General features: G+C 40.0%; 1 protein-coding gene across 1 annotated transcript in view; it reads right to left on the bottom strand.

The window, feature by feature from the left end:
* The window catches only part of LOC101871571 (melanopsin-like), a 39,827-nt gene extending 15,795 nt beyond the window's left edge, over positions 1-24,032 (bottom strand). Inside the window, exons 1-8 of the mRNA XM_013128944.3 lie at positions 23,974-24,032; positions 12,678-12,684; positions 9,689-9,831; positions 7,481-7,614; positions 5,805-6,008; positions 5,201-5,372; positions 3,509-3,664; positions 2,264-2,371 (exon numbers count right to left, since the gene is read on the bottom strand). Of these exons, the coding sequence (XP_012984398.3) occupies positions 2,264-2,371; positions 3,509-3,664; positions 5,201-5,372; positions 5,805-6,008; positions 7,481-7,614; positions 9,689-9,831; positions 12,678-12,684; positions 23,974-24,017 (968 nt within the window). The 5' untranslated portion in view covers positions 24,018-24,032. The remainder of the gene's footprint in view (positions 1-2,263; positions 2,372-3,508; positions 3,665-5,200; positions 5,373-5,804; positions 6,009-7,480; positions 7,615-9,688; positions 9,832-12,677; positions 12,685-23,973) is intronic.
* Between the last annotated feature and the right edge of the window lie 1,180 nt (positions 24,033-25,212).

The raw sequence follows: 25,212 nt of genomic DNA, 5'->3' as shown, positions 1-25,212 counted from the left end.
CTAATCCTGCCATCTAGTGGCTTTTGTACATTTATCACATTGGCATAGCCATGTTTCATTCACACTTTTAATGCAGCATCCCTTTGTGGAAGATACACTTAGAAAGACTTGCAGAAAAATCTAGAGATATGCTGAATAGCAGTTCATTAATATAAAAAGCAAAATGCTTGTATAGAATTTTTCACTGTTAGTGTTTCAAAAACATATTATGTACAGCTCTGGAAGGTCCAAGCTCTGAGCTATATCTTATATGTGAGGTATAGCTTCTTCAGAGTGCACTGCTGTGGGTTATAAAGGTGGGAAAGAAAAAAACATTTAGCAGCCCACCTAATGCTGGAGATAGGGCTGAGAAGACAATGGAGTCATATCTCTTTCCTTACATTAACCAAACAAACAAAACCCTCAGAAACAACCCTCCAAAACCCCTCAATTTCACCAGATTTTTGGAAACCAAGTATTTTAGAAGTTTTAACAGAAGTGACTCATTTTGCCAGGACTGAATATGTTTCTCAGCTGAAGCTGGCAGGACACGTCTAAATAAAACTTAGACTACAAAAAGGAAGTTTTAGCTTGCATAGTGACTGGGAAGTGCAAGGTAAGTTTACCCTTGTTTGAAACCACTCAGAAGAACACCACACCAGCTTATTCCCCTGCAAAAATACTTTGTTAAGTCCTTTGTAACCCCTTCTAGGACCACATGACTGAAAACATAATAATTTTAGATGTGTCCATGCTCTGCATGCCTGCAGGTCCTAACTTGCACAAAGAGCAGGTGACCTTTCTGAAATGCAAGTTGGCTCCTTCTCATGCTTTCCACAAATGTCAGGGAAGGCTGATCTGGTCTCTGGAGACTAATTGGGATGCTCTAGAGAAGTTATTAAAGATTATAATGGACTTTCTTTTGCAAAGGGAAAGGTTTCTGACTCTTTAGAGAAGAGTTTGTTATGGTATATTAAATTATCATTCTATTCACTTATTCCCATAGATTTCCCATTGGAGAGACAGTATGGAAATCTTTTAACAATGCATCATTACCTTTCTAATCATCTACTCTGTGGGAACAAGTTACCTTCTTACGCTCTGCTCCTTACCTTGCTGCAGTCAGAAAGGGCCTGGATAAAAATGCAGAATTTATAGCTTTCAGCTCAGGAACTCATTCACTGGCTGTCAGAAGCTTGAGAAGGAACTAAAAAGGCAAGAAAAGTTGGCTACCCATGCAGCTTATTGAGACTGAATAGTGTTTGAGTATTTGTCAGTGAAACTGTGCTGGGTTGGAAGTGTTCTAAAATACACAGCAATTGATATCTGTAATAATAAGTAGAATTATACTATAATTTGTTTATGTAGGCATAGGGTCAGAAATATTTTATGTCTGCAAAATCCATTCAGGCATTTCAGAGAAGTGATCAACATTCTGCCCATTAAACCCCATTAGTGTAGTGCAAAACTTCTTTTTTAAGTCAAAGTTAATTTTTGAAAAAGCCAAGAATTGAGATTCTTTTCCCTGAAACAACTAAATTAAACAAATATGAAACCAACCTTCAGAAGATGCTTTTTTCCACAGAGTATTTCAGAAATGTTTGCTTTGTTTTTCAAAGGCAAATACTTGACCAAATTTAGCAAGCCTGGCAATGAAAAGGCAGTATTTTCAGTATATTTGGAGCATGGAGCTCTACCTGGATTACTAGCTTCATATACCTCTCAGCTTTGCACAGAACTGCTAAGAAAATGCTGTTTGCTTTTTACAGAGGTTCTCCCAAAGACCAACAAATTATTCACATTTGTACTGAAGTTGGTGTAAAGAGAATAACTTAAGTGATTCAGAAAACTAAACTTTGAACATATACATATACAGTTTCTTAAACTGGTGATGATGGGATTTTGAACCCTGCTGGTTGGGACCTGTTATCTGGAGAAACCTTTTGAGGCTGTCCCTGATATGGCAAAAGATGTCCCTGAGTATCAACTCCTTCTTATGTCAGTCACAGTGTTGTGCAGCCCCACAGGACAAATCAGGCTTGTGAGGGGGAAGAAAGATGAAGACAGGGACTGCTCTCCCCTGTTGGCCACCTCTGAAGCCACATCTGCGGCTTGCCCTGTACCAGATGGATGCAGTGAAGGCTTTAATTATCCAGATCCCATCATGGGGTGGATCAGGGCAGGAGCACACACTGCATGGGATAAGGGTGCAGGAATGAGTGTAGTTCATTCATTGTAAAAAACGCAGTTGTATATACAGTTATAGACATAATTATATGTTTACCTGTATCTTGGGTGAATTATTGCATATATGATGGGGTTGTAGATTGCAGAAGCTTTGGCAATAACTGCTGGCACAGATTTGGAATATGGTGTTAGGATGTTGGCTCGACTAAAACAAAGCAAAAACATTACACACAGCTATGCCATGGATTAATACCAAATCATTAAAACATATTTATTACTCTTTGTGACCATTTTTGTGATGTGTACAAAATGTTAATTCATTCACATGCATTCCTTGCTAAGATGAAAGGCTTGCATTTGATAGCACCTACTTGATTTCGTTTATTTGGAGAAGATGGAATACTTGCAAGTAATTAGTTATCTATTTGAGGGTAACCAGGAACACATAGAATCACCTTCCTTGTTTCTACACCAGAAAAAAAAGTAAAATAAAATAAAATAAAAAAAAAGAAAGAACAACACTCTAAATCAAGCCCATTGTGGCCCTCTGGGAAAAGTGAATGGCGATAAAAATAAGAAAACGGGATCAAACCTAAAAATCTGTCAGCAACAACATCTGTGCTGCACAGCAATGGTTGCCAATGACTTAGTTGCAAACACTGTAGAAGGAAGAGAGGACTAGAAGTGATTTGAAACCAATATTTTCTTCTTAACCCACAGTCAGTCATGTCTGTTCAGTGTCAGCACTGGATAATTACATCTAATACAGAATCACAAAATAGTTTGGGTTAGAAGGGACCTTTAAAGATCATCCAGTTCCAACCTCTCTGCCATGGACAGGGACATCTTTCACTAGATGAGGTTGCTCAAAGCCCTGTCCAACCTGACCTTGAAATCAAGAATGTGCACTGACAAGAAAGCGTGTCCCTTTGGAGCAGAGAGCAGCTGGAGGAAGACGGGAGCTCAGGGGTGAATATGAGGGAATATAACTTATCTTCTGCCCTTTGTCAGCCATCAGTGTATGGAGGAAGCTTCTTGAGAAAACAAGTATTAGAAGAGAAAAGAGATAACTCCTCCAATTCATACAAAGAAAGTATCTTGGGGGAACGGAAACAACATATACCAAAATGCAGATAGAAAGTCATCATAGTTTTAAAATACAAAGAAAAATAATCCCTTTTCTAGCTTTATCCACAAGAATATATTAAAGAATGCAACATCACCTCTAATATAATAACTATTTAAAAGCCTTTCAAAGGGAGATCTGTTTCTTGTGGGTACAGTAGTAATCATATTTATATTTCAGAATAACCCATGCTCTTTGGATGACGTTTCCACTTACCCTGCCCAGGCAATCAAGGTGACACAAGCATATGGAGACCAGGACAAGACAAACACAATGATGACCACAAAAGCAATTTTTGCCAGTTTCCATTCATTCTTCATGGATTGAGAGAGGTAGGATTTCCGGCTGCAGGATCCCAGCTTTTGAACATCTCTGTGAGGGAAAAAGAATACAAACATATGAGCAGGAACGTAAAAGATTGAGGTGCAACATCTCTAATATGGTCTCAGCAAAGTGAAGTGAAGCGGATTTCATCTTTCTCTCCTCTACCTCTTCTTCTGTCCTCTGATATTTAAAAACTCTGGTAGTTCATGTAGTGAAATGGTCCCAGGCATTCTGTCTGAGCTTTGTTTGTCTGTGGAACTGTGGAACCATGGAAATGAGCCAGAAGAACCCCTGGGACTACAGCACAGGACTGCCATGTCCTTATCCTATCACAAGGAAGGTTTCAACTTGGGAGGGTAAAGAAATTGGCACCCTTCATCGCTCTCAGAAGTGGAGCAAGCAAAGGCACAGCTGGATGCAAAAATCAAATCTTATGGCTTTTGCTTTTCAAAGGAGTAACAGCTTGCAGAAATTCAGCTCATGAGGTAATATGTGCTGGAATAGCCTAACTAATCTGAGGAACCTGGCCCCAAACACTTACAGAGACATTCCCTGCAGATTCATTCATTGAAGAAGAGTATTTTCAGAGGGGAGTACAACAGGTAGCCCTAATGTTTTTGCCAAAAAAAGGCCCAATCAAATTATCTTCTCATATCTGACAAACACCCTCCCACTTTATTAGAAAGATTGTTTCATATGGTTTAGCATAGAAATAACAATTTTAATATATCAGTATTGTTAAATGAAGATACATGTCAGTGATTATTAGCCAGCAGGGTAACAAACTGTTTCCTGGTGCACTGTGAATATACTCCTAAAGTGAGCGTACTGTATTAGTGAGCAAAAGGCACAGAAAAATCCTGTGGCCATTGTGCCTCATGGGTGCACAAGACACCATTGTTTTTAAGATTCATTCTTAAAAGCCAAGACTAAGCACAAAATATAAAATTCAGTAAGAAGTTCAATCTAGGCATATAGCTAAACGTGTTTGTTAAAATGGATTTTAGCCTTGTGAAGCCAAACTGATGATTTTTTATTTCAAATCTAGACCAAGGATTTGGGAAAGAAAAAAGAAAGTGTCCTAGCAAGCACAGCCAGATATTGTGTGTACAGTTTTAATGCTTGAGTGAATCACAAGGTTTTCTGGGATGCCTGCCTTAAATAAAACTGACAAAAAGTATAAGGAATGTTATGTTTACAGAGCAGCTCAAAGGCAGATGATGCCCCCATTGCTACATACTGAAAACTGTGCTGGAAAGCACAAGGATCATGTTCCTTGTATTGCAAATCTGAGATACAAATAATCCAAACTATCAAATTATCTGATGTATTATTAACTACCACACATTGTGATAAGATTAGAAACACCAGAGACTTCTCCCCCTACAACAAATACACACACTCGTTCCAGCTTTTACACTGATAAAAATATTTGTCTAGCCACAGTTGTTAATGACCTGCCACTTAATTTCCAGTTTCAGTTAGGATTAATTTTTATTCCAATTTTTTCTGCAGCTAAAGAAATTGAGAAAGTCTTCTAAGACAAGAAAAGGAAAAATTACTTTTTTCAGCTACATTGCTTACCTGCCAGTACGTCTTATGGCCAGGAACATAGATAAATAACAATGGAATATTATTATCAGGGGAATAAAAAACACGCAGCAACATAAAATCATGGTGTAACTTCTGTTTGCAGGGGAGTAGGTTACATAGTCCCATGTACAGGATATCATCAAGCCCTCAGGCACATAGGAACCTATGAAATACACGGAACACATTATTGACACATACACCCAAAGCTTGTGCAGTTGCTGATCCAACAACTGAGCACTTAAAACAAACCTTGTACTATATGCATAATCTGCAAGAGCTAGGCTGTCCATATTATGTGTGTGATATGAGAATGCGAGTGCATGTGTGGAGAGGAGCTCCTGACTGCCAGACTCTCATAGGCACCTCATACTCCATCTGCTGCTTGTTCTGCTTGAATACAACCTGGGGTAAGGGGAGGAGGGTGTCTGCTCTGGAACATATACAGATATATGGTACGACAATAAACCATGAGGCAGGGATTAGGCATCCTCCCAGGAACTCATGAAAAACATAATTGTTTTGTACTCTAAGCAAGGCTAAAAGAGGCCACATAGGGAATACTAGAAGAGAGGAAGAGAGAAAGTGGACAACATACTCCATCCAAGAAGAGGAGCCACGCTCCATGCCAGCGAGTACAGCCACACAACAGCGATGATCTGCATTGTGCGTTTCTTTGAGCTCCACTGTATGGATTGCAGGGGCTTAGTGATCACAAGGTAGCGGTCAACAGAAATAGCTAATAAAGTCATCATCGAGGTTATTCCGAAGAGTGCCCCACAGAAAGCGTACAAGTCACAGCCTGAAGTAGAAAATGGCAATGTCAGTGATTTTCTTAAAAGAGATGCATGTTTTCTCTCAGAGCCTGACATGAAAAATCTCCCAGTTTTTTCCTGGCTCAGTACTTCTCTCCCATTAGTAGGATTTTCTTAGTCTCACGATTTCATGGTTATTAAAAGCTCACTAGAAATCCCACAAATATTAATAAAATACAAATATATGTATTTAACTAGTCCTACTCTCCCCTGTGGGCTGCAACTGGGAACCTTTTGTTAATGGAAAACTGCCTCAAATAAAATCCAATCTAATTAAAGTTACATTTTCCTGGATTATTGCCCAGTATATTGATCTTAACAGGCTGCAGCAGACATCTGTCTGCTAATGACAGATGAGTGTTTAAAACAATGGCTTTGGTTTATATGGCTTAAAAATGTGGAAGTGGTTTAAATTTGATGGTTAAAAGACCAGCTGGAGCACTTTTAAAAACCTGTCAGTTTTTAAATGAAGCAGGGCTTTTTTCTCCTTTTTTGCATTCAGGCATTGCACTAGCAGATTAAATCTTGTAGAGTTAAACTGTCCCTAATTTGATACAGAAACCTGTGTCAAATGATCATTCATTTTTTGAGATCTTGTGTCAACCCATGTGGATATAGACAACAGCTCACTGGTGATAGGAGGCAGTCAAAACACCAAATTCAACCTTAAAACAGACTTCTTTGAAGAAGTTTTTATAAGTAACCTGCAATAAAGGACCGAATGCCACTCAACCCAGGTCAATTGCTTCACTTTGTGGCAGCATGATAATTTACACTGATCTTATCTAAGGACACGAACAGAACTACAAATATCCTCAAACTGAAGAAGAGTCCCTTCTGTGGTGCTAAATAATACATGGTCTCTGGGCTTGCTCCACCAATACACGACCACTATTTGGTGCAAATTTTCACCCAATTGTGTGATCAGCAGCACCAAACAGAGCACTGAGCCTTCTAAAGAGCTTGCTATACTCACATTTCAACTATAATTTGAGCATGCATGGCTTTTGTTTTTTTATGGTTGGAGAGAAAGGAGCTTAAATGTGCAGAGTCCTCAACTGACTCTTGTTATTTAAATCTCTTAATTAAATGTGAGATTCCTAGAAGCATGCTAATGGGTATTGGCATATATTTCTAACCAAAAATAACTCCCTCTTAAACTAATACAGCAAAAAATAATTACAACTTAATAAAACTTTTCTACCCATCTACTGTCATTGCATCTGCCCTTATGAGCTAAAGGGTAAGAAGATTACATGTTGATCTTGATTCCTTTTTTTCCAAAATAAGCAAGTTCAAAGAATCACATATATAACTCAAAACATGTGCTATCATGCTGACTGATGTCACCCAAGAGTCTTGTGCTGGTGTCTCCACAGCACAAGCCAAGGTTGTTACAGCTAAAATAGGCTGCAGGCACTATAGAGCTAGTGAGAAACAAATTAGTGTTGAAAAGTACCTATATCTCCAAGTATCCACTCTCTATGCAAGCTGTTGACAAAGCACATGGGTGCCTGAGAAGCTGACATCAGGAAGTCACTCACAGCCAAATTCATTATAAAGTAGTTTTGGGGTGTCCTCAGCTTCTTGTTGCTTAAAAACATGAGAAATAACACGATTTTAAATAGACAAAGTGAACAGTTAACTTTATAACTTGGCTTGCTAGCACAAACAAATACCACCCAGTGGTTACTTATAGTCAGTCAACTGCTGATCATTAAGCAATTACTGCAGCCACAGATGTAGTTATTTCAAAATGATGACTGACAAAAGTAGGCGGAATAAAATAGGTTGTTTCCACCTGAAAATGAGGAGAATTCTAGCTATCTTGAAAAATATGAATTTGTTCAGGACAAGAGCACTTCCCTGTAAGTGCAGTAATATTGCAAGTGTCTGGCACTACACAAGGCCAGGATATGAAGCAGTTACAGAACCAAAGAACCTTCTTTAGGGGAATTTTTAAAAGCTGCTGACCTCAGGAATCATCACATTACCACTAATTAAATGACCCTTTGCAAAGTGCTACAACACAAGCAAAGCATACACAGAGATTTGAAAGAAATACTTCTCATATACATCTTGTAAGGGAGAACAAAAGCTCTCGGCTGCAGATGGGCAGGCAGCATTGAATTCCAGAACAAAGAGTGTGAAAGCAGCAGCCAGTCTGCAAGCAAAATTTATCCAAAGAAAACAAACATCACTTCCAGGCTTTTTTCCCCACATCTCACCACTTCATGTAGTCTCACTTGATGGGGATATCTGGAGTCACAACCTCCTTGGAAACTTTCTGCTGGTATTCAAGGTTACCCTTGGCTCTAGCCAAGAGGAATAAAGATACTGGTAACATAATAAGGAACATCTCACTTTTACTAGGGTTATTTGGTTGAATATGCCCTTGTTACTCTGATCAAATATTATGTCCCACTAGGAAAGTTAAGTTAATCTGTGAGTTGATGTCACCCAAATCTACCTTAAGACTGTCACTTTTGAAAGATATATTGAGAAGGTGTAACAGTGAACTAGTAGTCCCTCAATGTCAACCTCTGTATTAGTTGCATGGTGAAGTAAAATGCTCTGATAGCATATGAATTCAGGGTTTTTCACGGAGTTTAGTACATATAATGCAAAAAGAGGTAACTTGGCACACTCTGTGAGATATAGGAAAGAAGCAGATTTATAAATAACTCTATTCTTACAAATTGCATGCAGTAATTTTCAAGACTTGTTTCTTCTCCCTCAAACACCTCCTTTAGTGTAGAAAGTAGAACAACTGAGGCCTTTCTGATGTGCTTTAAAATACCAGTATTTGCAGATAACATTAATTTCTTTCCTCATGCTGATGAAGTAATACTGAAAAAGAAATTGAAAATGCCATCTCAATGCTGCTGCAATTCTAACAAAACCTTGGGTCTCATAACTGCTTGCTGCATCAACTGGGTGAGAGAGCTCACACTTTTGCAGGTGCTCATCCGCTTATGGAGATTTTCCTTCTTTGACAATTTAATGCTTTTATTACAGCAGCTAAACAAAGAAATTTCAAGAAAAACAGAGAACTTGCACTGCATTTCAAAAATCATGAAGTTGCAGGGAATCCAATTTCTTCTCTACCTCATATTAAAGGCCAGTTATTCAAAATAACTAAACTATTTGTTATAAACATTTAAAAATTAAAAAATGATGCTTGGTTCATAACCCCACCAGTGTTTCTAACACTGTAACCCCCCTCTACACAAAACATGTATGTCGACAGTAAGCAGTGAGCGAGGAGGATTTTGAAAGCCAGCATCACAGTGTAAGACAGCAGGTGCCTTTTTTTTTTCCATTAGATTTTTGCATACTCCAGCTGCAGTAGCTTTGGCTGTCTATTACACTGTCAGAAGCCAAGTGAGCAAACAAACTGACAGAAATCCTATGAACAGCCTGAAGCAGGGAGTACACTGATGGCATGAGTTCATCTCATGTAGCACATTGTTTTCTTGGTCCTTCCAGGACATCTGGTCCTTCCAGGAGTATCAGGTTTTGTCAAGTGTTTCTGCACATTCTACAGGGTGAGTGAAGAAGCCTCTAACTAAGAAACTGTGGTTTCTATCATTAAAAGTATTAAACTCTTCTTGCAAGATGTGAACCTTAAAGCCAGTCATTTGAACTGTAAAAGGAATTTTTGTACCTGTAAAATGCATAGAGAACTAGCAGGTTTCCAATGATGCCAATGGAGCCAATAATGAGCACACATGTTCCTACGGTGTAAAGAACATAGTCAGGGATCTCTGCCTTGGTCACAGTGTGTGGCTGGGTGCCCATGTTGAAACCCTGAGTGGAAAACAGAGGAAAAGGAAAGCTTAGCCCATTCAGGACACTTATTCCAGGAGACACGTGCTCAGCCTGTTGAAGCAAGGCAGATTATTCACTTCCCCAGTTCATGCAAATCAAATACACACCTCTGAGTTCTTTTTACAGCCCCTATCATCAAGTTTCCTCAAGTAACTTTCATTACTTTAATAGCACATATATTAAAAACCACAATAGGGGCAACAGACTGGGAAAAAAATACTAAGGAAGTTACAACGATGATGTGGAAAGGGCAAAGATGTACTAGCATAAAACTCACTCATGGTAACTGCTGCAGTTTGAGGGCTCAGAGCCACCTGACAACACAAACTTGAGTTCAACAAGAAATTGCCCATCAGAGTTTGGTATTATTAGGAGCACTGATACCAAATCCCACTCTTAAACATTAAGTCCTCTGGGTCTTCCCAAACTCCTATCCACTAATTTACAGTGCTGCAAAACTTGGGAATTCCCTATGGAAAAGGTAGGAGACCAGAGTTCAAACAGCAGTGTCGCATTGCCTGTGTAAGCACAAATACATTAAATAGTCATAACCCCTCTTTCACTGCCCTTTAGCTCCAGCACATGAATAAAACCCCACTAACTCTCTACTTTTCTTTAAAAATAAATTCAGATTTATCACTGCCTAAACTTAGCAGTAGGGCAGCCTAGAGCTAATCCACTCAGCTCTCATTAGCATTATCAACAAGAGTCGTCTGAATTGCCTGATTTATTGATCAAGTCAAAAGCAGCTAAGCCATACAGAGTGCTCACACAGGCAACTTGTCACAGCTAAGGACCTGCTTCTCATTACTGCATTTTGCTGGTGTGCAGCTCAGTGATGCGCCGAGTGTCAGACAAAGCTGATTTTGGTCTGTGAGAGAGGAGCTGGGTGACAGAACAGGTTCAAGATGATAATTATCATCTCATTGGTAGAATTCAAGCAGTCATTTAAAATGGTGAGAATAGTCTTTCTTTTTCCTTGTTGCTAGCTCCTACTCTCCCATACTGCTGCTTCTCCTTTCTGCCTTCCATTATTCCTCACTTATCTGTGAAGTGCACACACTACAGGTCCCTCCTCATACAACAGTTCTAGCTTTGGACATTATCCCCTCAGCTGTACAATGCCACTGGCAGTGCTCCCCAGGGTGGGTTGTGTTCAGAGATGGGGAGCACTGGGTGAGATGCATACACAGCCTGAGCATCTGCAGAACAGTGGGTCTGGAGTAGAAACACTGACAGAAAAGCTCCCGGGGCTAAAAAGATGTAGGAAATGGTAAAGCTATATCTTCAAAGCAGAAAGCTGTCTTCAAGCCTTCTCATCAGCCTGACAGGCTCTATCCATCATAGGAAGGCTACCACCAACATGACGCTTCACCAAAGTTAACATCACTTTAGAAGTAGAAAGAAAGAGGAGGGCCTGCTGATGCTGGCTGCACCCGGAGGCTGCCACTGCTGTTCCCAGCGATTAGGCAGCAAGAAAAAAATGTTACCTTGTGCAGCATTTACCCTTGAAGAAGGTGCAAGAGGTAGTGTCAGAGCAGGCAGTGCACAAGGAGGTGCTGCAAGGAAATGCAGCCATGGCCATGCAGTGGCACCAAGCACAGGCTGCACCATGCTTTCAGAGCAAGACTGCCTGGGCACAGAAATTAACCTTGTTAAACTCCTTTCCTTTTCCCTCAAATGTAATCTTATCAGCGTGTGTGCACTAAATCAGAACCCTGCCTCATTTCTGGCAATGTACAACAAAGAGGCTAAACTGGGGAGAAATGGAAAGGATACTTATTATTTTCTTCCTTTCCAGCTTATCTGTTAGGTATGCTCAGGATTTACATCTAAATACCTCTATATTCTTCTATATAGAGTGCTGTTATATAGGAGTATTACACAGATCTAATTCAGGGCAAGTAGTACTTTCCTGTTGCATGCATTATGCATTACTTCACCATATGGGTACTCACTGTTGCAGAAACTCATTTCAGAAATGCACTATGAATTTCACACCCAAAGTTGTCTCGCCTTATCTCTCTGCTGAATAGATGCTGACTTGGATGTTTTGGCTTCATTCATTCAGTTAAGGGTGATGAACTATGTCAAAAGCTGAAAATGCCTCATGTGACACATTTGTAAACTCAGATTACAGTTTGCTGGTGATATTGGATGAAATATAAACTACTAATGCTTACAGAGTAGAATTTGGAAGGCAGTAAATACTCAGCACTACACAGAGCCTGCAATCTCAGCAAGAAGCTGAAGTGAGGAATGTTTGGATTACAGAAGCTTTGAAGAAGGGATCTTGCCTTCAGAGGAGTCCATAAAATACCATTCACTTTTGCTGCAATATTAATGGTAGTAAGAACAACTTTAAGATCTGAATGAAAAGACAGATACTTATTCACTGTTAGTGTTACCCTGAGACAGCAGGATGTGGCAAGCATCCAGCTACATGAAATGTGACAATCTGATAAAGACAGAAAACCATTTATAACACTAATTTGGATCTAAGAAGGTAAATGTGCACATCTATGCATGTGTGCATATATATATTTCAACAGAAAAACCTCAAGTTTGATTAATTTGAAGCTATTTGTACCTGTTTAGCCTGTTTTATTTAGAAAATTTCCACTAGTTTAATTAAATTATTTATTTTATCAAAGAGAATTTATACCATTTCACTCAAAAACACAAAATGTAAACACACAGCCCATGAAGGTGCCAGTAACTGCAGCCGGGCCAGCTCTGGCATCCTTGCCTATTCTGTACTCTAGTTGACTCCTTTCAAATTAATGCTACAGTCACTTGAGTTTTGGCTCTATAAGATGTTGGACTTGACAACTCGTATAAATCATGACGTGGCTTTACCCTTATGTGTGATGTGACTACAACATCAAAATGCTGTCACCTACATGGCAACTTGGAAGGCCTTCCTGTCAGGGAAACTAAGAGATCTGCAAGCAAATAGAGATAAACAATTAGCTGCTGTCCCTCAACTAGCTGGCAAAGGATGCAGGCACCAGATATAAAAATAAACTTGGTCTATTTCTCCCAAAATAAAGATGGAAAACTTAACAGATGAGGAAAGCTACTCTGTGAAAGCTTTTGTAATTTGATTTTTAGTGACAAAACAATGTCCAAGTAATTAGAGCCATCTGTTTCTGTTTTCCAGCTAGTAAGCTTAATAAAGATTGCAATGCAGAAGACAAAAAAATGTGGTTAAAAAAGGAGGGCAAGGGCAGGGTGCCTTCAGTGTGCAGGGGTAGAAAATACTTGGATCAAATTCAGAAATTGTTGTATGATTGGTATTAGGTGGATATAAGAGCATCTAAAGCTTTACTTACACTCTGATTTTGGTCATGGATGCAAGCTCATCTTGTGGAAATGACACTGAAATGAGCTTAAGTAAGGGCTTGCTTACATGCAGGATTAAGGCACACTAACAAGGGAGTGAATTAACAGCATAGCAGCCTCCCTTGGGCTGACCTACTACATGGATTCACAATGTAGAAGTTTGATTTTACTGTATAAACACTTAAGTCTGAAATTTCCAAGTGTAACTGTATAAATACTAAGTAATACTTAGGTGTGATGAGATAGGAACAACCCACATGTGCCAGATATTAGATAGCACTTGCCAAGTTCCTTGTAATTTCTGTGATGGCCAGTGTAAGAGGTAATTCAGTATGGAGCACCATCTGGTTTGAAATGACAACATTATTTGGGGCTTAGTGATTTTATTGTACATAGGAACTCTTGAATCAGAAAACGGAAGACTATTGCTATGTGGTGACTACTGAGAGTCAGACATTTGTTAAAAGATGGTATCTTTAAAATGAAAATTTGTGGAAAATACTAATACCTTTGGGTATTAATCAAAAAAACCCCAGCTAAAACCAAACCAACATCTGTGCTTGTTCTGGTTAAAAGTACTGCATTACAACACCACACTGTAAGTACATATGAATTTGGTCCACAGAAAGTCAAATCACACTGGTCATCCGCATGTGGAAAAGCCACTTCTCTTACCAGTCTCTGGATGACACTCTTCTTCCACAGCTCATGCCAATCAGTTCACATGCCAAAGCCAGGGGCACTCAAACACATATGCGTTTAATTAAGAGAACAATTGGTTAAGCAAATGGAACTGTGAATTTGATGCAGTTCATCCAAAAGTGACAAACAAGAATGGGAACTGCCAGTGCTGTGTACAACAGGACAAACAGCAAAGGCAGCTGGGTACCAAAGTCAGGCATCTGCTCCAGATTTAGACGGGTGTTTATCCAGCCAGAGGTCATAAGCTTGTGGAAAAAAGAATATTATTCTATAGTAAGATATGTATCTAGTTAATTCCATTCCAGCAAGTGCTTCTGGATTGTTACTGAAACGAAGTCAGTCGAAAAAAACTTTCAGTACTTGTCTTCAAGACTCACTTGGCGTGTGTATCCTTCATTTCACATGTTTAGCACAGCCCCTGCTTTATTGACAATATGCTTTCTTTCAGGTCCTCAGTATCTGTGCTTAAACTTCTCCTCATAATTGCAAGCAATCTAATGGTACATAGCTAATGTGGTAGAAAAATCTCTTAAAAAATCCAAAAGAAAACCATCAAAACCTGGTAAAATTTTCAATATCAGGAGAATATTGATACATATGAACTCATTATATTGGCTACTCAACAAGGTCCTCAACAAGATGTCTGCATATCCAGCCCTATAAGTCAATAAAAGCAAGGGTTATCAATCACTCATGTGTTTTATGATTAACAAGATATTAATATAAAAATATTCCCATGAGTATAATACAACAATAAGAAGTAAACAATAAATATGAAAATAAGTGCGGCTGAAAAGCAATCTGGCTTGTGTTCCAGCTCAAGCACTATCTGCACCACTTGGGCAGGGATTAGCAAACAGGAGGGTTTACTCAACCTTTTGTAAGTTACTCTAGTGAGTGTGTCAGCACAGCCCAACCTTGGGAGGAACACTGTGTTACTCTCTTGGTTTTGTGGGAAAGCCCTGGCAAGTAGCTAGCACGTATTTTTCCCTGCCTTAATCTGACTTAATAAAATTTTGAAGCAACAGATTTTTATTCTAAGACCTGAAAGTTTTAAAGCAAGATACCAAAGGTATGCTTCCTGAAGGCGTTTCTGTTGTAGTACTGGTATACTTTTATAATCAAGACACTGGTATACTTTTATAATCAAGACAAATAGCACTAACAAGTCTTCACAACATCTTCCTCTACAGAAATTTTATGTTCATTTAAACACATCCAAATCTAATCTTAGAGTGCAAAACTTAAAAAAAAAAAAAAACAATTCAACCATGACTTAAGTATTTTTGAAAAGCAAGCCAAACAAAAGCCCACTACCAGAAGGTATAGTGATCATAAATGCCTTCAGAATTATCTGATGCTATGTTCAAATGCACCTGAAATTACAACACGAGCTATGCATGCTTAGGCAGGCAGCACGCTCAACAGATCTAATCAATACTAACACTACATCAATGCATATCCATTCAATTCAATGCATATCCATTCAGCCATGAGAGAACGGATGACTGTTAATGCAATGCAACAACAAAGTAGGCAGAAATCTCAGGATATATTTTTAGAGGATTAAAGAATATTAAAGAAAATAATGTGCAGCCAAAACATGGCATCAGAGTTACTTCCTTCAACATAAGATATTCTGTAGTATTCAGGGAGAAATCATTTAAACATTACAGTAAATATTTACATTTTCATCTCCTAACACATCACATTTTCCTAGGTAATTTCTCTCCCTCAGAGCATCTTAGTGCTAGCTGCAGTTCTTTAATAATCACACAAAATTCACCCCAAACAAATAAATCCCTTTATTCCATGCTTACCCCTCAGTGGTGAGAGTGCTCTGAACTCACTGGCACCGTAGCACTTTGGCATAACATGGGCTCTTCTCCTGAGCTGCTTTCTCCTCTCCACCTCCTCTGAGCTTCTATAGCTTGTCCTGGTCTATCTCATCCCAGGCTGCCAGGTGACTGCTGCTCCCATTTCACCAGTCATGGCTGCCTCCAGCCAGGATGCTACCACTCTAGCCTGCCCACTGTGCCATGCATTAGGAACTCTTTCACAAGCTTTCACTGTCTGCTGATGGCAACAGTGCTGCAGCACCTGTTACCTGCTCGGATAAAGCCCTCTCCCACTCCTGCAGTTCCAGGCTTCAGGCACAGCAAGCACAACTGCTGGGTGATGCTCACATTGCTGTTTTTAACGGGAGCACACTTGCCTGTCCACAGATGTTGGCACCATGTTACCACATTTTGGAATTCTGATCTCTGGCAGCAGATACAACATCCTGCCCTGAGGCTTCAAAGAGCTTGAACACATATCTGGCTTCTGGGCAGCTAAGCTTTATAGATATATATGTATTTATATATAAAGAGTATTTTCTTCCTTACTGTTGATAACTGAGAGCAATTCCATGGGCTGTGGCCAACAGGATGAGGCTCAGCAAGGCAAAGGGCCTGCACTTGAGCCACAACAACCTCCTGCAATTGCTCTGGTTTGGGGAAAGGAGCTGGGGGTGCTGACTGATGGAGCTGAACATGAGCAGCTTGTTCCCAGGCAGCCAGGAAGCCACCAGCCTCCTGGCCTGTACCACCACCAGTATGGCAGCAGAGCCAGGGCAGTGACTGTCCCCCTGCACTGGGCACTGATGATGCCACACTTCTAATCCTGTGCTCAGCTCTGGGCCCCTCACTACAGGAGAGACATTGAGGTGCTGGAGCGGGGCCAGAAAAGGGCAACACAGCCAGTGTAGGGCCTGGAGCACAAGTGTGATGGGGAACAGCTGAGGGACCTGGGGGGGGTTATTCTGAAGAAGAGAAGGCTCAGGGGGGACCTTATCGCTCCCTACAACTGCCTGACAGGAGGATGGAGCCAGGAGGGGGCTGGTCTCTGCTCCCAAGGAACAAGGGATTGGACAAAGGAAATGGTCTCAAGCTGCATTAGGGAGGTTTAGGTGGAGCTGAGGAACAATTCCTTCCCCAAAGGGTGCTCAGGCATTGGAACAGGCTGCCCAGAGCAGGGCTGGAGTTGCCGTCCCTGGAAGTGTTCACACACTGTGTGGACGAGGTCTTCAGTGCCATGGGTTAGTGGTGGCCTTGGCAGTGCTGGGTAAGGGTTGGACTTTATGACCTTAAAGGTCTTTTCCAACCTGGTTGATTCTATGGTTCTATAATTCCTTCACTGGCTACCTCTGGCTTTGTAGATCTAATGTGAGTAGTATTTTCATTGCTGTCTGTTCTGCTTCCTGGGGAGACCCACTCAGCTGCTGCCAGAAGACCCATGTGTGAAAACTGCTCTGAGAGGTGGGCCTGAATTTTAAATAGATCCCATGAAAACATACACTTATTTTCAAGGCTTGTGGAAAAAGAAAAAATCAGCAGCTGACATCAGCTTTTCAAAGGGTGATTACAAGATTAAAACCTCCATCCTAACAAGCCAGTTAAGGCAAAATGTTAATAACTTATACTAATCCTATGCAGTCATACTAATGCTACTTTTAACAATACACATAGCTGATATTTTTCATTAATATGGCAATTTGGTTCCTGCTGGATTCCCTGCTTTATATTTTTTTCTATTGTCACCTATGAAGAAGCGTGTTGAATGATGAAGGAAGTCCAATGATAATAATGGAAATACAGTTCCTCTATTAACTACATTTCAGTAAATTTTATTTACAGTTTTTACTCTCTGAGCTTAAAGACCTGCAGTTCTACCAGAGAACCCATCTCACTCCCTACATTTCCCTATTTATAAGCAAACTGATTTTACTCCTGCAGTATATATCTTTAACTGAAGGCCTGAAACAAGAGATGTTCTTCACCAGCTAGGATTATTTCCATATTTCAACAAGAGATTTTGGCCATGGGTGGTAGGATGGGGGTGGAGAACAATTTAAAGCAACTCCCCAGCTTTCTTGATGCCATTCGCGTCATTCTATTGTGTACATTTAGGAACATGAAAACTGCTAAAAGTCATCAGATCAGAAGCCCACCAATTCCTGTATCTTACACCTGACAGTGTCGGGCAACAGATGCTTTTAGGGGAAGAACATGAAGAACATGAGGAATACAAGAAGGGTACATCCTCAATCTGTTAACTTCAAGCATGTTTGCGATATTATTATAAGCACTGTAGCATTCAGATTCTGTTTAGATCAAAGAAATATCTAATCACTCTAAGCTGAGGATTATTTCTATGTAATATCTGCTTGCTTTTATTTAATATTCCTCTATGCATGGAAGGGGGATGTGCAGAAGGCAGAGCCAGACTCTTCCCAGGGGTGCACAGTGAACAGACAAGAGGCAACAGACACAGTTGCATTAGGCAAAGTTTTCAATGAGATTGGTGAAGCACACAAACAGGAGCCCAGAGAGGCTGCAGTCTTCATCTATAGAGAATTACAAAACATTGAAGTTAGCGCTGCTTGGAGCAGGAGGTGGGACTTGACAACCACCCTTCCCACCTAAAATATTCTACGATGCCAGCAATAAAACCCTCCGAAACATATAGTTAAAAAACCAAAGGGGTTTAGGACATAAGTAAAATGAAATTTTATTTCAGTGATTTGAGGACAGCTATGCTGTCTTAGTAAATTGAAAATCTTCCTTCTTACTTTCTTTTACTTTCACAAAGAACTGGGGACAGGCAACAAAAGTCTATAAGCATGTTTTGCACCCCGATAGCGTAAACTAATTTCAATTAGGGACCACATTGAATAGGAAGGCTGTGGTAAGTGCTCCACTTCATTTTTAACAGTTTTCCTACTGTGGCTTCAAGTCCCACATGAAAAGACAGACTTCCAGAGGATTTTAGGCACTTCACACCTATTGATTGTAGTTGTAGCAATACACCTACTCTTCTCCTGTGTTGCTGAAAATACTCCTTGGTGTTTATTGCACTGTAGATGCTTAAGTATCATGAAAACCTGGCTTTGAAATATTTTATGATTAATTTGAAAGAATTTAACTGGATCACTGAAACACTGTTTAGTCTAATAGCCTACATATTTCAATCTGACAGACTCCCACTACATACTCTAAATACTCTGTTTATCAAAAACACCTAGCCACCATAAGTAATGAAGATAATGGAGATAACTGGGAAGAGAAAGAAACTGAGAGATATTCAAGATCCCATCTCTGCATTGAAAGGCAACTCTTTATTGCCAAGTGAAAGCATTTGGCAGTAAAGTAACCTCCCTTAACTCTTCAAAACAAGAATAAAACAAACTCTCAGCCAGGAAGGATATCATTGCCATTCTAGTCACCCGGAGAGTGAAGTGCTTATGAATTCCTTGTGGATTTAGCATTACTAAAGGAACAAACAGACCAACGCGCAATGAACAAATGAAACTGGCAGCTCAATTTACAATTATCAAGCTACTGCAATACTAAAAACTTATTTCAGAAGATGGTTGAAACAGCACTGGCAAAATAATAAGGAACTGTAATACGGGCATAATTGGAAAGAAATTTCAGCAACCGCAAGACTCAGATTTATAGAAGGCTAAAATAATGGAGCATGCCTTGGTACATTTGGTGGGAATAGATGTGTATATTAAAAGTAATTTCAGTATCAGAAAACTTAATTATCTTATGGCAGTGCTCATCTTGGAGAAAGAAGCAATATCTCACACAAAAGCAAGTGCCTTTATTTTGATCTGGGGAAGCATCAAGGCAACTGCGATATATCAGTGAAGAATCTTCATCCTTTCCCTCTCCACTGCCATGTGTAGCACACTGAAAATATGACTGATATAGCTTTTTTATGCCATGTCTTGTTTTAATTCTGCAGACCATTTTTCAAGACTATGAAAAGCAACAAAATTTTCAGCACCTCTGCATTAAGAAAAATCATTTTCCTCTCACCCTCACAATAATCTCCAGATACAGGATGCATTTGGAGCAACTCCTACATTGTCTCTGTATCATCAGCTTCAAACCATGATGAACTACCAAAAGAGAAAATCTCAGCACAAGGCAGCTTACTTTTCTGAGTTGAGAAAGTGCCATTTCACAAAAAGAGAAGCCCACAATCCAGTTAGGTTCAAACCTGTTTTCATTATGCCAAGTCAGAAAGCCTCAGCAATCCCAAGTATTTTTTCCTGCAGAGCCCTAGCTCTCATCTCAGACAAGAACTAGCTCCTTCTGAACCTTTATTTTTAAAAGCATATAAGCAAGCCAGCAAAGTAATGTGCATTGTAGAACGTCAGAAAACAAAGGTCTAACAAAGCACTGTGTGTGTTTCAACTTGTGTTCATACTAGATTTAAGCCCACATGGGGCCTTTTGTAGTCCACACGACTCACATTAAAGAGTATTTCTCCATGGAAAAATGGATGAAGAGAAAATCTGCTTACAACAGCTTGGGGGGTAAGAGAGATACTCATTTAAGACTTCTCCACAACCAAAGAGTGCATTGAAACAAAGAGTTTCTGTTAATTTTAAATTTATGTTGAACTTTAACAGCAGTTTGTTGCTGTTAGTTTTTTTGCTATAATTAAAAAAAATATCAATGAATTTCCTTCTCACTTGAGATCAAGTCCTTTTACAGGCACTACTAACTTAACAGGGTACAAATAAAGCATGCTTTTTCCTGCTGTTCTGTTAGCGCTAGACTCTCTGTAGGTGTTTAAATGTTCACTTGACTATCCAGTGAGTGTGGACTCGGTTTCATTTAGCCAGTCATTTCATTGGTAGCACAGCTATCCTGATGGCAGCTTGTAAATTTCCAGAGGCATCAGGCACATATCCCACCTGGCATTCAAGTCTGGTCTGCATCCTCTGCTGCCTGTTAAATATGCCAGCCCCTCACACTGCTCTTGTGCATTTGCAGGGCAAATATCAAGGAAGTCCATTGGCCTATTTCTTCAGCTTTCTACTAACTGAAGCATGCTTCAGCTTTGCAGAGGCTGTCAAACAAAGCAGCTGATACCATTCCCCAGGTCTACTCTCAGCAGAAGAGCCGGTAACTCCAGGCTTGGACCTCACTGCACCAAGCTGCCCCAGAGGCATACATAGTGATCCAGCTGCAGAGCAGCCCACATCTGCATACTTGTACAACACCATGCGTTCTGCATGTGTCACATCACATATTGAACTACTGACTATCATCTGGTATCAGGCGTTTCTGACTGGTTAGTTATCTTCTTGCTAAGAATGCTTTCAAGTCCCAGTATCTACCAAAGCTACATATGAGATTTTAACATCTTTTCATTTCTATGTTTCCTAGGGTGACATCTGTCCTCATCACAGAATTCTTAAAGTGTCTAGTGGCCATACTTTTAAGTGCTCTAGTAGAGTGCAATCTGTTTGTGCAAGTCAGCCTGATGGTTGCTTCTCAGTTACATTATGAATAACTCCTTCAATTCACTTGCACCAGTATCCTAAGATTTCCCACTTTTGTGGACTTGGAGAGCTTGCATGTATTGAGCTGCAATGTCTTACAATTCTGTTTCTTGTTATGTTTACATTACTGAGAAACTCTTGGGTATATTGATACCAAAAGCTGAATCATCTCAGTAACATTGCTTTGTCATGCTGTGGTGGTTCAGGAATCTTATCAACCTCATTTTATCATCTGCAATGATATGGAGACACACGCTTCTATTCTGGGCCCAGTCTAGCACACATAATGAATTCTGCTTCAAACTCTGCTTGGCCAAGGACTGCTGGACTAAGCAGGGCATCTTCAGCTGTCACACTCTCTTTGCAGACTGGCACCCCAGCACACTGAAAGTACAGGACATCCTGGGAGACATAATTTGCAACCTCTGAAAGCAGTCAAACAATGTGAGAAAGATTTCAACTTTAAATCTATTGATAGCGTACTGAGGTATATTTACACATATGCATGTTTTTTAAAGATAAGTTTATGGCAATAGAAAGAAACAGACAATGTGAACTAGTTCCAAATTTGGGAAGTAAATAATGACAGAGAATACAACTTGGGCTTCCTAGGAAAGTTTAGAGGATGTGTAACAGCAAAACTATAACCCTCAGAGCCACCATGGGACAGACATAAAAATAGGAAAAAACAGTTAAAAATTAAGATCTTTAGCAATTCCAGAACACACTCAGTACATTTAAGTAATTTGGAGTTGTGAGATATGTGCTTAAAGTCCTGTTCACTTGCCACTTAAGCAGATTCTACAAAAAGCTTGCCTGACTCTTTTTCATTCTGATTTATTCCAGGACAATGACCTGTTGCAGTGAGATGATAACCACAGCTTCCTTCCCAAGCTGAAGTTTCTCCCATACCATTCCCATAACCTTTTCTCCCCCACTCTTAAGATTAGAAAAAGAAACAAGTACTCTTGGTAGACTTCTTTGAATGCCAGGCTTTGGCTGGCTAAAAAAATCATTCCAGGCAAGGAAATCTTCTATTCTAAAATCTATACAAAGAATTGTAATGGTATAAGGTCAGGGTATACATGATGGGGAGGAGGTTGAGGACAGGGGTATACAGATTCTTCATATTTAGTTTGCTGATCTATCTCAGTCTTCTACTCCAAATCATCATAACCAATTTGTAATGCACAAGAAAATTCTTTTTTCTTTATGATGCTTTCAAATAATCCTAGCTAAATATATAAACAACTGACAAACCTTCCAACAGCACTTCATTTAGGTCACTTTCCATTATATTAATGAACTCCACAAAAGGATAACACCTCTGAAATCTGCTTTAGGACTTCATTTGTATTTACTTTTTATTTAGTTTTTTCTGCTATTAATGACCATATCACACTAAGGTTTAATCAACTAGACCTTGATGATGCAACAAGTACCACCATAAGCAATTACCTGCTACACCCTCCCCTGCAAAGCCAGTTTTTCCCATCAGTCAAAAGTCCAAATCTATCCTGAAAATCAAAATAAAACAGCACAAATGAAACCTTTTCCTTTGGGGAGAGCTGGGTCAGCTGCACAAAGAAATAAATCAAAATTCATTACATCAAAACAGCTCCAATAAGAATATTTTTTTTCCTTTTAAAGACAAGAAATTAATTTAAATCACTCTTTAGAAAACAAAGCAGAAGAGAAATTCACCCTTCCCTTCTCCCTGCCCAGCTCCCACTCTCTGAATCCTTCCTCCTGTCACGTACTTTTTGGGTTCAGCCGTAAGCATCTCCCTTCCCTCCGTACATCTGCTCTGTGCAGGACTGCCGAGCTGCAACTCATGACGAGGAGCATCTGAAATCCCAGGGTTTAAAAAGCCACTCACAAGCAAGCCCTCCTCCGCTCCCAGCCTGACAGCTCCGGGAGCATATTGAACAGCAGCACTAACCCACAGCAAATCACCGATCCCGTTATTCAGCCTGACTGGTCCCAGCACAAATGTTTCAAGTGCAAAAAGATTACTTAAAAAAACCCAGAAAATCCCACAGCACCTTTTGGTTTTGTTATTATTGCACATATTTTATATTTTTTTAAGGATGAATACCCAAAGGAGTTTGTTTCCAGAGCATCCCAGCTGGATATCTCTGCCCAGCACTGCCCAGCAGCATCTCAAGCCCCCAAGGGTACCACCCCCGAGGCTGGGTATCCTCAAGCAGTCAGTGCCCTGGACTCTGCCTGCTCCATACCTGCTCCCTCCAGTGTTGGGTGGGCAGCCAGGGAGGGAGGGTGAATCTTACATGTCCCTCACAATGACTCACACCACTGTCCTCTTATGCTTTTGCTGCCAGGAGCCTGGCTCTGCCTTCCCCATAACCCCCCTTTAGGTGGCTGAGAACAGCAGCCAAGCCCCCCCCCCCCCCCCTTCCCTCCTGCCTCTCCTGGCTGGTCAAACCCAGCTCTGGCTTTCACTTTACATGCCCTGTGCTCCATCGCTACAGCCCATGAACCCCCATGGCTAGGTTAGGGTGGCTCTGCCCTGCTGCCCATGTGAGCAGCCACATGCCTGAGCCCACAGCTCGGTTTCTTGTGGGGCTGTCAAGGAGCAGCAACTGGGTATAAAAACAGAAACTCACCCTGGAGTTACCAAAATTTCATCCGCAGCACGTGCCTCAACATTCAAGCATCTGCTGTCCTGGAGACACTTGAATAACCACAAAAAACAAAGTGAATAGCACCAACTGTGGCACAGGAATTTCTTACAGCGTCTTGTTGGTGTCATGTTTGTAAAGCTCAGCTCTCCAGAGGCACTGAAACGTGATGAAAAGAGCAGGGATCTGATGGCAGGCATGCTCTCCAAGAGCCTCTTTCTCTTGCAGTCTGGCCAGAAAGACGTCACAAAAATAGTTACATTTTATCCATATTTTTTCTATCCAATGCATTGACAATATTTTCAACATGATTGGTTTCAGCATTCCTCTTTTAAAAGACATGAATGGAGAAGATTTGTGAGACTGAGCTGGAGAAAAAGGGCTCAAAGTAGTAGAGTGAGGAGTAGAAATAGCAAATTAAACATGTTATTCCCCCTCTATCTGGGACATGACAGTAGTCACAGCTTAATAATATTTCTGCCCCCAGATCAGTTAAAAGGGCTAATCTTTTAAAGATAATAGGAAATAAACTACAGACATAAAACTTACAAACGTGGCAAACGTATATCCCACAGATAATCTGTAAAATGCTGAAGAATACAGCAGAACATCCTAAGTTGCAGGCCTAGATTTCAAAACAGAGCTTGCTTTGGCATTTAATATACTAAAGATGTGATGGATATACTACCATAAAATGAATAATCTGCCAGAACAGGAAAAATAAGTGCTTCAGTAAAAACACAATATGCTGTTATGCATTGTACTATAAAAGCCAAAATTATGATATCATTGTCAAACAAATATTCAGACATTAGTACTGTCTGTTGATCATTATTACTTCATCCTTGGCTTTCATTCCTTATTGAACCACCTTATTTCTTTTTAGTTGTCTGACTTGACAAGTCAGCTTCCCTGCTGTGAAGATGACAAGTAAAACACAAGATCGGTATTAGCTGCTGTCTCTCACAGTCAATCGTACCTTGGTTTATCAATGCTTTATTTTTCAGGTCAGCCTCCTGACTTGATCTCTGTGATATGGGAGTTGCAGATATGTTTGGAAGGAAGCCATATTTTCCTCTCCATTGTTTTATATGCTCCAAGCTCTAACCCACCAAATGACACATATTTCAGACATCATAACGGTTACATAGCTTTTTCCTTCCTTGTTCATTGCATCTATTACCTAAATGTTATGATCCATTAGACTACGTTTATTGCCTTTAAAAATATTATGATTGCTGTCCTATATGTATCACGAGACATCAAGTATTTACTAACCTTGCAACATTTTCCATAAACACTGGAATTCAGAGGAGAATTTATACA

The sequence above is a fragment of the Melopsittacus undulatus genome, chromosome 7, assembly GCF_012275295.1.
Source record: "Melopsittacus undulatus isolate bMelUnd1 chromosome 7, bMelUnd1.mat.Z, whole genome shotgun sequence".
Classification (NCBI taxonomy): domain Eukaryota; kingdom Metazoa; phylum Chordata; class Aves; order Psittaciformes; family Psittaculidae; genus Melopsittacus; species Melopsittacus undulatus.
Note: the sequence above shows the minus strand (reverse complement) of the source record. Positions and strands in the feature narration are given on the sequence as shown.